This window comes from Triturus cristatus, chromosome 7, assembly GCF_964204655.1.
Source record: "Triturus cristatus chromosome 7, aTriCri1.1, whole genome shotgun sequence".
Taxonomy (NCBI): Eukaryota; Metazoa; Chordata; class Amphibia; order Caudata; family Salamandridae; genus Triturus; species Triturus cristatus.
In genome coordinates, this window is record NC_140590.1 from 1,143,630,112 (window position 1) to 1,143,644,391 (window position 14,280).

General features: G+C 46.4%; 1 protein-coding gene across 3 annotated transcripts in view; it reads left to right on the forward strand.

Moving 5' to 3' along the window:
• PDLIM7 (PDZ and LIM domain 7) overlaps positions 1-14,280 on the forward strand; it is a 204,825-nt gene that overhangs the window by 130,308 nt on the left and 60,237 nt on the right. For all 3 annotated transcript variants that reach the window (XM_085618331.1, XM_085618330.1, XM_085618329.1), the window contains exon 5: positions 9,509-9,705. In XM_085618331.1, coding sequence (XP_085474457.1) covers positions 9,509-9,705 — 197 coding nt within the window. The remainder of the gene's footprint in view (positions 1-9,508; positions 9,706-14,280) is intronic.

The following is a 14,280-nucleotide window of genomic DNA, read 5'->3' on the forward strand; positions in this document are numbered from 1 at the left end:
GTATAAGTGGCGTGCGGTAGGCCCCTCACACTCTAAGGCACAGGTGACACTGCACCTGCTGCACTATTAACAAGCCCCTGCATCAGGACCTCAGCAGTCCTTTAGTCTTTTGCCTTTTCTGAGTTGCCCAGTGCCCTTCATGTCTGGGTCTTGCCTATTCGCTATCTGTCCCTCCAGCCTTCTCTGTGCTCTGTCTGCCCACCACCCAGGAGCTGACCTCGTCTTATGTGGGCAGATCTGCCAGCCGTATTTTCTTGCCAAGAAAACTGCGTTCCGGTCTTTGTGGTTTCACTTAAGATTGTGAATATGGGCTCCGAGTCCCAGCATGCATTGTCTTTTTGGATTAATAAAGCCAGGACTGGCAGATACATTCACACGTGACTTGAGGCCACTCGGCAGCTCTCCCTGCCCTCTTTCATCACCGGCTGTCCCTGTCTGCAGTGCTTAATTTGAGCTGGTGGGTTGTAGTGCTTGCACTGGCAAATAATTGTCCACATCGGTGCTTATAATGGTCTGTCACGTGGTGGCGCAGTTTCTTTAATCTAGAGACGGGCACAACAAAGTTATTTATCTTTAAAATGACTAATACCTGCTCCCAAGCTATTCTTATAGCTGTGGGGGGCTGAAATACTCTGAATTGTCACACTTGAAGGAGTGTGACAATAGTTGTGTTGGTACTGTCGTTGGCAGTGCTGACAGGGGCAATGGTTAGTGCAAGTTGCAGTGGGTTCCTGACAAGGGCCCAGCACTACTTTTTTCACAAATTAAGCACTGCCTGCCTGATTGCGCTCACCGCTCTTCAACTCATTCTCCCTCCTCGCGCTCCCTTTCTGCCTCTTCCCCCTGCAGCTATCGTTGCCCGCTCTCCCCCCCCCCCCCCCGCCCCCCTCTTCCTGCATCTGTGTTATTTTTGTTCTGCCTTGGTTTTGCCTCCGCCCTGTCTGCTGGCTCAGCATGAAAGGGACGCTGCATGAAAGACAGAGCCTGCTCTACACAGCGCAGGAACGGGGCACACACACATATGCAGGCGTTTTCCAAGATCCTATAGATAGTAGTGTCCAAAGACTGGCATTAAAGGTGAAACTGCATATGGTACCTTCTGCAGGGCTTTAAATAGGATGCAAAAAGTGTGTGGGGGAAAGTGTCTCTAAAAGGGACTTGGGCTGATTAATTAAGGGCGTAAAACTACATTTTTGTGATCCCTATAGTGTGCCACCTGACTGGTATTTTGGTGCAATATTAAGTAATTCCCTTCCGCTGCAGCTGAGACACCGTCCGTCAGAGCCTCAGTCTCGCAAACATCTCAAGACTTTGCCTTTTTAGACTCCTCCTTCCTTCTGCCTCCTCAGTTCGCTTCTGACTGCTCAGTGCTGGGACGCTTGGTACAGGAGTAGCTATGCGCTCTATAAAACTCATATTCATTCAAAATATGTGAAATATAAACAGGAACTGAATCTGTGACATGGATTACATTAACTTTTTTTACAGTAATTGTTCAGAAACCGATCAGTGTTTTGCTAGTAAACATGAATATAGGGCACAATAGGGACCCGTTCCAATGTCAGTTTTTAATTTCTAGTGGATCTGAGACCCGGCCCACTTACAGCCCTGACCTTCTACCTACCATGCGGGATACTAGGTGTGAGATGCAAAGCTTGAGCTCTGAAGTCTCCTTAAAGGTACTTACTGTCTAGTAGATGAGGTCTAGTTTAGGGAAGGTAATGTGAGCTACTCTAGAGATATTTCTTGAAAGAAATATCTCTTTAGTAAACACATTAGGATAAAAAAGAAAACAAGAAAAAGCACAGCAGCATTTAGAACAGTGGAAATTGTTTAATCTGGAGCCTTTTTAGTTCCAGAAATTTTGAAAGGAACACCTTTATGGTTCGTTTGTCTGTTTTGCTGCTCACGAGTCGGTGAACACAAACTAAGGACTGTTTCACCAGAACCCTCAGGTTCCCAGGTCCATACTAGGGTAGCACATCCAGTCCCCATTTTCCCCTTTGTATTCTTGGAGTTATAGTCTTGATTTCATGATCGGATCAGCTGGACTACAAATCTCAGAATACGAAGGGAAAAACCAGGACTGAATGAACTAATCACGCATGACAATGGGAAACTTGGGCTCTGGTTTCACTCCGTCAGCTCCCATAGGCTGCTAGAGATGGGTCAATGCTAGCCCACGAGGATTCAGTACCGTGGACAGCCCCAGAGCTATCCTTGGTGCTGAAACCTTCAACGGAGGAGTCCACTAGCAGTCACGTTGGGTAGGGGGTGGCTGCAGGTGGATAGGGCTCACAAGTATCTTTCTAGGAACAGATCAGTCATGATGGTCCAGCCCTGGAACAGTTTTCCACTTTCCACTTTTGATTGTATTTTTATTTGAGCATTTTTTTTAAATAGCTCAAATTCCCAAAAATAAAGTACAGATAAGTTTTTCATGATTTTCTATTGGCCCGGCTGGAATTTTTCTGTTTATCTGGGGACTCTGACCCTGGATGAGTACATGGTGAGAGCACAGGACCATTGGGGTCAACAACATCTTGCATCTCAGTACCAGATGACGATCATCAACGTTTTGTAGTCTCCTAAAGTCACTGTCTGCCTACGTATATAGCAGTTAGGAGCTGATACTGCTACAATCTTTTAAAGACTAGTATTTTTACATTGTGGGCAAGTATTTGCTTGGACCTCAAAGTACTAGGAACTGCAGGTATTGTGTAGGGAGGGTTAAGGCACTCCCTGGAACCAATAGAGGTCGCTGACTCTTGTTCCACTGTTTAACATTGTTTTTTTGGCTACCCGGGGGCAAGGATCCCTGGCTTAGAGCAGAGCCTCTGGTTGAGCCAGTTTATATGATTCTAGAGCGCTGCAGTCAGGGTTCCTGATCATAGGAGTTGGCACCGGTTACTGTACCCCAAAACCTTAGAAGTGGAGGGCAATAATGCCAGTTTCATCAGTTGCTGAGCACTACACAGACAGGCTGTGTTGATGAAAGTGCTTCAAAATCTGGCTTTGGGCTGTAACCTGATGTCCATGTCAAGAAGACAGTTTGCCAATGCCCAGGGCCATGTTGGGTGCCCACCGGAGTGTATGCCCACCCAGAAACCAAAGCGACATATCTCATCAAGAAGTGTTTCTACTCCAGAGTAGTCCTCCCTCACTATGGGCTTGTGGGGGGACCCTCTTGGCCTCCTGTCAATGATGTAGGTTCTCCTTTCCACAACAAGGCATGATCAGGTAGCCAGGTACATCAACAGGGTCTTTGTTAGGTCTCCTCAGGTTTGGTTGGGGGCTTTGCAAGGCAGGCAGCATGCAGCTCTGGCATCCAGGAAGCGCCAGCACATGTCCACGTAAGTCCTTTTTAATGGCGTAAAAGACTTTGCAGCACAGGCTCAAAATGTCCAATGTGTATCCTCCATTTGTAGAGTACAATAAAGAGGTCCATCTCTAATCTTCTTAGGAACTTGTTCAGACTCCTGTCGACTAGCAAATGATAATAATAGTAAAATAATTTGTAAAGCGCTAGGTTACTTCTGACGAAGTGTCCCAGGGCTAAGGTTTTTATTCTCTTTTGAAAGATAATTAAATTTTTTCCTGTCTGAGTGAAAGGGGAAGAGAATTTCACATCTCGGAGGCTAGAAAACTAAAGGAACACCCTCCGATGCATGTTTTTTTCACCATAGGAATACAAGGAGGACATAGTGCTATATCATGGAGTTTTTGTCACACTTGGGCATAAGTGGTTCAGCTCAGACTGACCTTTTAGTTGTGGCTTGACAGAGCAGCTGTCTGAAAACCTATTTCTAAACAGTTCTTTAGCTCGTTACACCCAAGACCTGGAACGAGCTCCCGCTCAACATCAGATGCGCCCCCTCCCTGAACATCTTCAGGAAGACGCTCAAGACCTGACTTTTCGACTGAGAGGGAGCGCCCTCCCCCCAGCGCCTTGAGACCCTCACGGGTGAGTAGCGCGCTTACAATCCCCCGGATTGATTGATTGATTCTTTAGAAGATGCAAAATTCTTTAACTCTTAGATGCATTTTCTGCAGGAATCAATCATTTTATTTGTGTTTCTCACTGTGGACTTTTCTTTAATGTTCGAGTCAGTCGTGAAGTTGCACTGGCTCCCACTGAAGGAACGGGTTTCCTTTTAAGCCATGTGTTACTGCCACAAGATCCTTAACAACAAAGGCCCAAGTTACCTGCACCCGCTGATTGCACCTACTTCTCTGACAGGGATTTGAGAGCAGCTGAGGCCTCCATAGTCTGCATCCCCAGAGTCAAAAAAGCTCGGATTGAAGGCTGCTCTTTCATGTATCTGGCAGCCAAGCGATGGAATTCTCTCACGCTCATCCTTAGGCAGGAAAAATCAGAATTATCCTTCTGCAAGAAACTTAAAACCTGGCTTTTTAGATCAACTTAATCACAGCCTTTTCAGCATATTCTCTTTTATGTCAGAGTGATTAAACCCTAGCGTTGGGACATGTCAATTGACGTAGCCATACGCTTTATAAATTATTTAATTATTATATTCTAGTCAGCACTCAGGATGAAAGCCAGACCTTTTGCCTTCGCCAAGGCTTGTTCTGTACTGTCAGCTAAGCTAGACACTTCAAAACAAATTCTTAGTCCAAGGAAGTGCAAAGGTCAAATAAGCAAAATGGCTTCCTGTAGCTATAGTACAATACAGCTCATGATGGAGGATGAAAAGCTGGCCTTCCATTAGTATCAGACGGTGGGAGGGATCATGCACGTTAGTGAGGGACACAGGCATGTCAGAAGGGTGTGGGAAACAGGCAAGGCCCTAACACGAGCCTCAGCAGCCCTTGTGAAAAAGGCACCACTCCAGCAACAATATCAGAACTGCAAACAGCCAGATACTCACCACACACTCCATAAGGATGAAACCAGGAGCACATTGGGCGCTTCGCAACATGGCAGGGCCTAAACTCCACCTGGTAGCATACTAGAGCTGGTACCTGCTGGTGTCTAAGGGTAGAGACCTCCAGATAGAAAGGGGTTGAACAGCAGATATTTAGGAGGGTAAATTGAGTCTATCACCTAGGTGAAAAAACAGTTTGAAGAAAAAAGTTATGACCATCCCATTCAGTCGAACCCTGTTCCACATCATTTCCAAACAAATGGCATTCATTGGACTGAATCATCCATATTTTTGAAGGCCTTTCATAGCAACATCTTTTCCTACAGCTTTGCTAGGATCAGAGACACTATTTCCTCATCTCTATAATAAAACTTTTTTCCACTGCCTGCCCCATCTTCCGTATCCTCCCTTCCATTTTTGCTTTGGTGTTGATGCATGACAGGGTGGTGATACTTCAAGCCCTCTTTCCGTTTCTCAATCATTCCCAGACCACTTCTCCTCCTCCTCCCATCCCTCCTTTTGCCTCAAGTTGTCCTAAATGTCCTCTCTTGCGTTTTGGCATTTGCCTGCAGAGGAGCACCCTCGTTTCCACAAGATTTGTTTTCTTCCTGCCCTTTTGCTTGTCCTTTCTCCCCTGATCCCTCTCCTTTTTTATGTCTCGCCTGACCCAGCGCATGCGCTGGTCTGGCAAGACTTATTGAGAGGGCTCCAAAAAGTGCTACCAGGCCAGTCTAGAGCAACAGTGCATGTGCGCGGGCGCGCGCGCAGCGCTTTACCGCGATTACTTTCACTTTCACGGCCGCTTTGAAGTTTGATCGTGATCGCGATCACTTTAACTTTAGCTGCCGCACGGCCGCTTTGCATAGCCAATAGGTCTCGCTTTTGGGACCTTATAAGTATCTAGTTATGCAACTGTTGCATGGCTAAACACTTATAAGGTCCCAAAGGCGAGACCTATTGGCTATGCCAATGCTTGTTCTGTTTTTCTTTTTGTTCGCCCCCGCTCTTTTCTCCTCACCCTGCTTCTTGGAATTTCCCCTCTCTGGGCACTCTATTCTTCCACCTTACCATTTTGATGACGCCTCGCTCCAGTCCTCTGCACTCTGACCCTGTGCTCTATCTGATGGTCCCTCTAGGACCAGCTGCCAGCCCTTGCATAGATGCCTATTTGTAAAAGAAAAAAAATACAGGAGTGAGTGGGAAGCTTTTATTACCGGGCCAGTGAGGTTGAATGTGGGGTGTGACCAATACCATGGTTGCCTGGTCTTGATTCCACTTCATGCCTCTTTTTCCTCCACTCTTCAATTATGATCTCTTAAGCTCACTCTTACAAGTTTCTTTCATCCCTGCTTTCTCCCTTCGTCATGCACTGCCTCTTTCTTCTTATTTCTCTTTCTTTCTTTCTCTCTTTCTTGCTTTCTTTCTTTCTTTCTTTCATTCTTTCTTTCTTTCTTTCTTGATGAAACGTAAAACACAGCCTCCAAAATGAGTGCTGCTAGCCAGCACCTGCAATCCCTGTCACAAATTAAGCTCTGCCTGCATGGCCCACCCGAATACCACAGGCTCCGTTAAATATGAATCGAAAAGAGCCGCAGCAAGATTGGTGAATCCAAATTGTCCTGATTCAGTCAGGAGACCCCCGATTGTTGAAGCAAAAAATAGCTCGATTTGACCAGTTTCCGGCCTAAACTTGCCTCTGTTTCAATTTATGTCAATGGGGAAAATGCATTCCCCCCGATTTTCTTTTCTAAATCTCCCAGTTTCTAATTGTAAAATGTTGACATTGATGCATGTTAAATACTTTTTTTTACAGCCCTCCAGCTTTTGCAATCCAGAAGCATTCTTCATCCCCGTCCAAATGCTAAATTTCAATAAATCAATTTAGACTCGAGGAAACTGGGCTCAGGGATCATTGGGAGTGAAAGGGGAAAAATAGAAAAAGGAAAAAAGGAGAGAAAGGAGAGAAAGATTTGAACATGTTTTAATTCTTCTGCAGCAAGTTTAAAGCAGGCAGTTCCCTGCCACTCCTTTCCCTCTAAATATTCCATACATACCAAAAACACCACGGGAGCGCAGTAGGGAAGGGATTGTGACATGCTGCAAGAATGTAAGAATAACAAGTATTATGGCTCCTGGTTTGCAGCAGCTAGGAAGACTTCAACCCGGAACCAAAACACAAGTGACCCCGAAATAGGCAGGAAATGGCAGGGGATGGAGCAGGAAAGCTGAGACATAGCCATGGGGGCAGAGGGCATTTAAAAATACTAAGAGGCTTTCATCACGGGGACATCATGGAAAAAGGCAGTGTAACTTTCCCATGGTGTATTCGTTTAGAATATGTGGGCTGTCACTACGAATGTGAAGCCTCTGCACAATCATGGCAAGAAGGGGGCAAAGAACAGGGATGACAAAAAGCAACGCTGAGATGTTGTGGTGCGCACTCTCAGCCTCCACGTTATGGTATGTTGTTACAGCTTGATAAAGTGCAACAAATCCTGCCCGAAGGTATATCATGATTTCTCAACTTGTAGGTGCGAATGTAGTATTGGCAAGGTACACTTTGGGCAGTAGTGGTATGAGAGCTGTCCCAGTCACAAAACGTATATCTAGCGCCAATGCATCTTAAACACAATCTTCTATAGTGCCCACAAAATACCTGTGGCTCTCTGCTATTTCCCCCGTGACACTCACCAGACTTACAAATGCGGGGGGTTGGGCCTTGACCCTACCTGCTGTGGTCCTCGCCATTTAATACCTCTTACGCTTTTCCAGAAACCCAGGTCAAGAACTTAGAACCGCCGTCTAGAAGTCAAACACCCAGGGAAAAATGCTATGCCCTGTGGCCAAAAGACTGGAAGTGAAAGATGAGGCGCTGGCACAAGTCAATAGTGTGTCAGAGGGTGCCTCTGCATTGGCCCTCATCTTAGAAAAGGTGAACACTCTAGTGATGGCCCAGGGGCCTGAAAAAATAGCCAATGGCCTTATTTAGAGTTTGACAGATGGGATACACTGTCAAAAGGTAATGGCTATCCAGTCTGCAGTATTACGAGTGTAATGTTATATAATGCACTTGTAATACGGCGAATGGGACATTGGCCACTTTTGTGACAGATTGATCTGGAATGAACATTATCGGATCGGGTGTGTGAGGAGGCATCCACTGGCGAAGGACTCTTTGACAACTTAGCCGGAAGAGAATTCTGCATCTGCAGAAAGATGAAAACAGATCTTTGGCACTGAGTGCCAGGGGATTAAGTAGGGCAAATAGTTATTCCAAGGAATTCTGCAGTGCCTAGACTCCCACGACAAGCCCTCAAAGCAGTAACCAGGGCCAAAAATCAATGATCCTTTGACACTGGCGAAGTGGATGTACTTCACCCCAGTGCATTGACCCAAAACACAGCTTTGCATAGTATGGGAAGAGAGATTTGGGTTCTGCTCAATGGTAGACTGACTTCTGAAGGGGCCCTGGAAGCAGACATGAACTGGTGCTTAGTAATGCAAGAAGGCACTAATTTTAGAGGATTTTCCAGTGGGTGCACTTGGTGAAGGGCCTCCTTCCTGCAGATTCTACCACAGAGACTGTTGTTACAACTGCTTTTCATATCATTGGTGCCGTACTAGCGCCTTTGCATCGAGTCCCCTACTTTTGGGGTAGGATCAGCTAATATACAATGGCACTTTTTCAAATTTGGCCGTGTGTGTCGTGTGATCTGGAGTATCAACAACATTCAATGGGCTAATTAAAATGAATTGCATGCTTGGTCCTTTGACATCACTTGACTTCCATTCATCCCTACCCCTTCTCTTTCACTCTCAGGAATCTGTCCTTTTTGGTTCCATCATACTCCGTTACACTCACTTAAGTGCCTCTCCCTTTCATACATGGCGACACCCAGGTTGGTGATGCAGTTCTCGTGATGTACGACTCCTGGATATTGGCAATGGTGTGATCCCCAGGCGGGGGATCCTGTTTGAACATGGCTCGCTCAAACTGCTTGAGCCTCTATGTGGCTCATAACGGTCCTCTCAGAGGGGATTAACTGTTCTTTTTGGTAGCCGTATAACTCTTTGTCGGGATTTTGGAGAAGTTGGGCTTGAACAGCAGCCAAGTTCCCTCGGCACGCACAGATGATTAACAGAATCTGACCACAAAATGGCTGCCCCTGAAGCCACAATGAGAAGGCGGCTGCTTGAGAAGTGCTCTAGGGAATGGTTGATGCACACCTCGACCTCACTATAATCCTTGATGTCTCACTCATCTAAAATCCTCTACTGTTACATTGATTTATGTTATGCAATGTTATGCCATGTTATGATATCCGTATTTGTATAGGGCATGTGAGTCACTGGTGTGGCTCTTAGCGCTGTTGTGCTCTCCGGAATGTGGGTTTGTGTGCGGCTCGAGGCACCGTTGGAATTGTGCATCACTGCCCTCCGAGGCTTGCATGATGGACAAACTGTTGCACACATACCATGCTTGGCACATGACGTTGTGTGGATCTACACGGTGCATGGGGATTTCTGGGATTACACCTCAATCTTGGTGTGTGGGTTTTGCAGCTTGTATGGATATTTCTGCATGCAGCATGCATTGTGTTTTTGTGTGTTTTCTCCCCCAGGACCAGCACTCGTTCGACTCTGAAGAACCGAAGTATAACTTTGCCCCCAGCACGGCCCTGAACAAAACTGCACAACCTTTTGGTGCCAGGACGGGCCAGGAGAATTCCTCACCAGGCCTGGTGACCAAGTCTGTGATGTACACACCCCCTGCGCCCACCTACGGCGTGAACCCCACCTCTCGTGTGCACCACAACGGGTAGGTCCCAGTGTACATAGGGCAGGGTGAAGGTTGGCACTGTAGTCAAAACCGAGTTGGTTGAAGCCCTCTTCTCTGAGCACCGCCTGGTAGAGATGGATACCACCCACATAAGGCAAGAGGCCGGGCATCACGCTTTATAACAGGACCAGAGATAATCCCAAAATGCAGATGGTGAGGGGGTATTCATGATGCCAAAATGCCACTCTGGTTCAAATTAGCAATAAGAAGTACCCTGAAGTATTAATAATTAACATTTCAAGCATACTAGCAACAATGAAACAATACAAGCATCTATTATCAATAGCTAACACCATGCTGGCATGTATTATTAATATGCATCTGGACAAAGATAAGGCTCAACTTGGACCTTCTATCCTTCAGAAAATACCTGAAGATGCCCCTCTTAAGGTAAGATCCCCCTAGCAGACTCTGTTCTTATACTTACCACTGTTCAAGGTCTAATGTGCCTCGTAACGCAGTTGCTGGTTTGGTTGTCTGTTAAGTGCTCCTTGGACCACGTGCAGCAGCGTAGCATGGGTTGCCAGCACCCGGGGCAAAGCAGGTATTGCACCTCCAAACCTGTGGACCTCTAGCACTTCCTGGCGCAAAATTTTAAAGGCAAAAAAATTGTTGTACGTTTTTTTTCTATTAAACTTTTGCATCCCCTAAGAATTTTGCACCCTGGGCAACCGCCCCTGTGCCCCCCAAATCTACGCCACTGCCCACGTGGCTATGTTTGCACTATAAAAATTCCCAAAATAAAAAGATGACTAAAACATATAACACTACCAAAGGAAATCCAAAATCTGTGAAATGTGGATCAGAGATCCGTCCTTCTAAAACGGAGATTACTTCTTAGTTGCCCTTTTTTCTAAGTGCTGTATCGAAAATAAATATGGCGATGTTTCCAAGATAATTGTGTGCCCTTAACTATAATCATTAGGAATGATTGCCAATAAGGAGCAGTGACCAGCGCCCACCGAAAATTCGCTGGCTTCCAAAAACCGCTTTCAAGTAGAGAAGGATTGTTTTTGGTTGACAAGTTAATTCCACACCGGAAATGAGTTAGTAGTGATTCCCATAGTGACAAATAGTATCAATAAAAAATAAATAGCAGGTATTCTCAATTAAATAAATCAAGCAAATTAAACGAAAAAAATGAAGCACTGACAGACATACACAATACTCAAGCATTGCCCAGTACAATTCACCGCTCAAGGATAGATTTTCCTGCTTGGCGAGTGATAACTTGAGAACTATTAGTGAAGGGCCGGGGTGTGACCCTGGCTGTGTTGAAATGCTGGGGTTTGAAAGACTTGGGTAGAGACGAGTTTCTTGTTTGTTCTATAGGGTCGGTTAAGCGTTGGCAGAGCAGTGTGACCTTCTGTGTGCTCCTGGTCTAACACAGAGGTTAAAGGGGACGTAGAGGCGACAAGTGTGTTAGGAGTTTAGGAAGGAGGGGGTAGACCACTAATGGAGTGCAGCAGACAACAGCAGGCCCACATAGAAGAGGCAGGCTAGGACAGTCTCCCTGAAGTGTTTTAGTGTTGACTTGAATGAATATTACTCTACTGACGCTGCATGTATTGCATTCTCTAGCTACTGTAATAGCCTTTGGGGCAGACTCATTCAGCTAGTGACTTCCTTTGCTCTGGAACCTTCAGCTATTGGCTGGAGGCACTGTCAATCACATCATGGATCAGCCACATGAGTATTTTAGTCTTACTGTGTTGCCACTGGTTGTTTGGGTGTGCCCTTCTGCCTCCATTGGAATGCACGAGGGACTATTTTACACCAGAACTCAGTCAGTGAGTGACCCAGCTGCATTTCGGATTCCTCATGAAAGCATCTCAAAAAGGATGCTACGGAAAAAAAGGTTGCTCTGTTTGTGCGGCATCCATTTTTGAGATGCGTTTTGTCCGCGTTTTAGTAAGAGGTTTGACGTTTGTAGGCTGTGTGTGCACCGAATGTGCACTAAAAGCTTCTTCATTTTACTATCTTTTATCGTCCAGATTAATCGAGTGCCCTGTGGCATTAAAAGAGGTGCGCCCCCAGGTGACCGGAGGAGGCGCGCGTCACGTTATTACGCTCGATAAAAGACTTGAACTGTAAAAAAGAAAATTATCAAAACTGTAAAAGTATTGTAAAGTCCATCTGTTCAACAGTAAATGTTACGGAGCTTCCTGGTTAATCCTAGTTTCGAGCTTTGCTGCCAGTCTTTTCTTGATTCTGGGCAGCGCCGACGCACGGGGCATGGACGGGGCATGTATGCACACCTTTTGACAAGTGTCATTAAAACGGTTAAAAGCCAGAGACAGATGTCGGGTCGTTCCTCTTTTTCGCTCACTCGTAAACTATGCAGACAGTGCCATCTAGTGGCCGGAGCTTCAAAGTGTCTTACAGTTAAAGTGAAGCCTACTAAGCCAGACATTCTTGCCCTTCCGGCCCAGGCTTTCCTCAACCATGCAACTCACGACTCAGTTTCTATGGGAATGGTAAGAATGTGTACCCCCAGGCGTAGACATAACGTGCACAGGTCGTGCTTCAGTAAAGCATAGGTCACCACATTGGTTCCTTATCCCACCACACTCCATGCAAGGTCAACTTGTACACCTCGTTTTCACGCCTACTCTATGCAGCGTCGTGTACAGAGTAAGACGGAGCTCGGGCTATATATAGGCAACAAATAAATAAAAGTAGAAATTATGAAAAGATGAGCGAGGAACTATTGTTTCCTACTGCACCTATGAAGCAGCTGCTCCCGTGACGTAATGGCTGTCAAGAGGCCTCGTGTCATCAGCCGGTCCTCGCGACACATTTCCCATTGTGAGCATATGCCTTAAAGTCCATGCAGGACACTATTAGTTAAAAGGGCGTAGCTTGGTCATAAAGATTGCAAGGGGTGATCGTCAGACTTTCCAACAATGGCGCTGGCATATAATGTTAAAATGCATCTTAGGACACGCAGGGCGCATAAGAAGGGCTACAGGGATAATGGAAAGAGACGAATGCGGGTTGGTAGGAGTACTAAGTGAGAGTGAGCTCTGATGAGAGGAGCGCAGTGTTCAAGGTGTTCTAATGAGAGGAGTGTAGTGTTTGAGGGGCTCCGAGGAGAAGATTGCAGTGTTTGAGGTGGTCTGAGGAGAGGGATGCAGTGTTTGGGGTGCTCTGAAGAGAGCAGTGTGCATGTTTGAGGTGTTCTGATGAGTGGGGTGCAGTGGTTCAGATGCTCCGAGGAGAGGTTTTGGAGTATTGTAGGTGTTTTGAGGAGAGGAGTGCAGTGTTAAAGGTACTCTGACGAGAGGAGTGCAGTCTTCAATATGTTTTAATGAGAGAATTGCATTTTTTGATGTGCTGTAAGGAGGGGATTGCAGTGTTTAAGGGGTTCTGAGGAGAGGAGTTCAGTGTTTAATGTGTTTTGAGTAGAGGTGTGTAGTGTTTGAGGTCCTTGATGAGAGGAGTGCAGTGGTTTGAGGTGCTCTGATGAGAGGAGTGCAGAGTCTGGGGTGCTCTGAGGAGGGGAGAGCAGTGTTTCAGGGGTTCTGAGGAGAGGAGTTCAGTGTTTAATGTGTTCTGAGTAGAGAGTGTAGTGTTTGTGGTCCTCGATGGTAGGAGTGCAGTGTCTGAGGTGCTCTGAGAGGAGTGCAGTGTTTCAGGGGTTCCGAGGAGAGCAGTGTTTCAGGGGTCTGAGGAGTTCAGTGTTTAATGTGTTTTGAGTAGAGGTGTGTAGTGTTTGAGGTCCTTGATGAGAGGAGTGCAGTGGTTAGAGGTGCTCTGATGAGTGCAGAGTCTGAGGTGCTCTGAGGAGAGGATTGCAGTGTTTGAGGTGTTCTGAGGAGACGAGCGCAGTGTTTGAGGTATTCCGAGGAGAGGAGAGCAGTGTTTGAGGGGTCTGAGGAGTTCAGTGTTTAATGTAGTGTTTGAGGTCCTCGATGGTAGGAGTGCAGTGTCTGAGGTGCTCTGAGGAGAGGAGTGCAGTGTCTGAGGTGCTCTGGGGATGGGAGTTCGGTGTTTAATGTGTTTTGAGTAGAGGTGTGCAGTGTTTGAGGTGCTCTGATGAGAGGTGTGCAGTGGTTTGAGGTGCTCTGATGAGAGGAGTGCAGTGGTCTGAGGTGCTCTGAGGAGAGGAGTGCAGTGTTTCAGGGGTTCTGAGGAGGGGAGTTCAGTGTTTAATGTGTTCTGAGTAGAGAAGTGTAGTGTTTGAGGTCCTCGATGGTGGGAGTGCAGTGTTTGAGGTGATCTGATGAGAGGAGTGCAGAGTCTGAGGTGTTTTGAGGAGACGAGCACAGTGTTTGAGGGGTTTGAGGAGTTCAGTGTTTAATGTGTTTTGAGTAAGGGAGTGTAGTGTTTGAGGTCCTCGATGGTAGGAGTGCAGTGTCTGAGGTGCTCTGAGAGGAGTGCAGTGTTTCAGGGGTTCTGAGGAGAGGAGAGCAGTGTTTCAGGGGTCTGAGGAGTTCAGTGTTTAATGTGTTTTGAGTAAGAGAGTGTAGTGTTTGAGGTCCTCGATGGTAGGAGTGCAGTGTCTGAGGTGCTCTGAGGAGGGGAGTGCAGTGTCTGAGGTGCTCTGAGGAG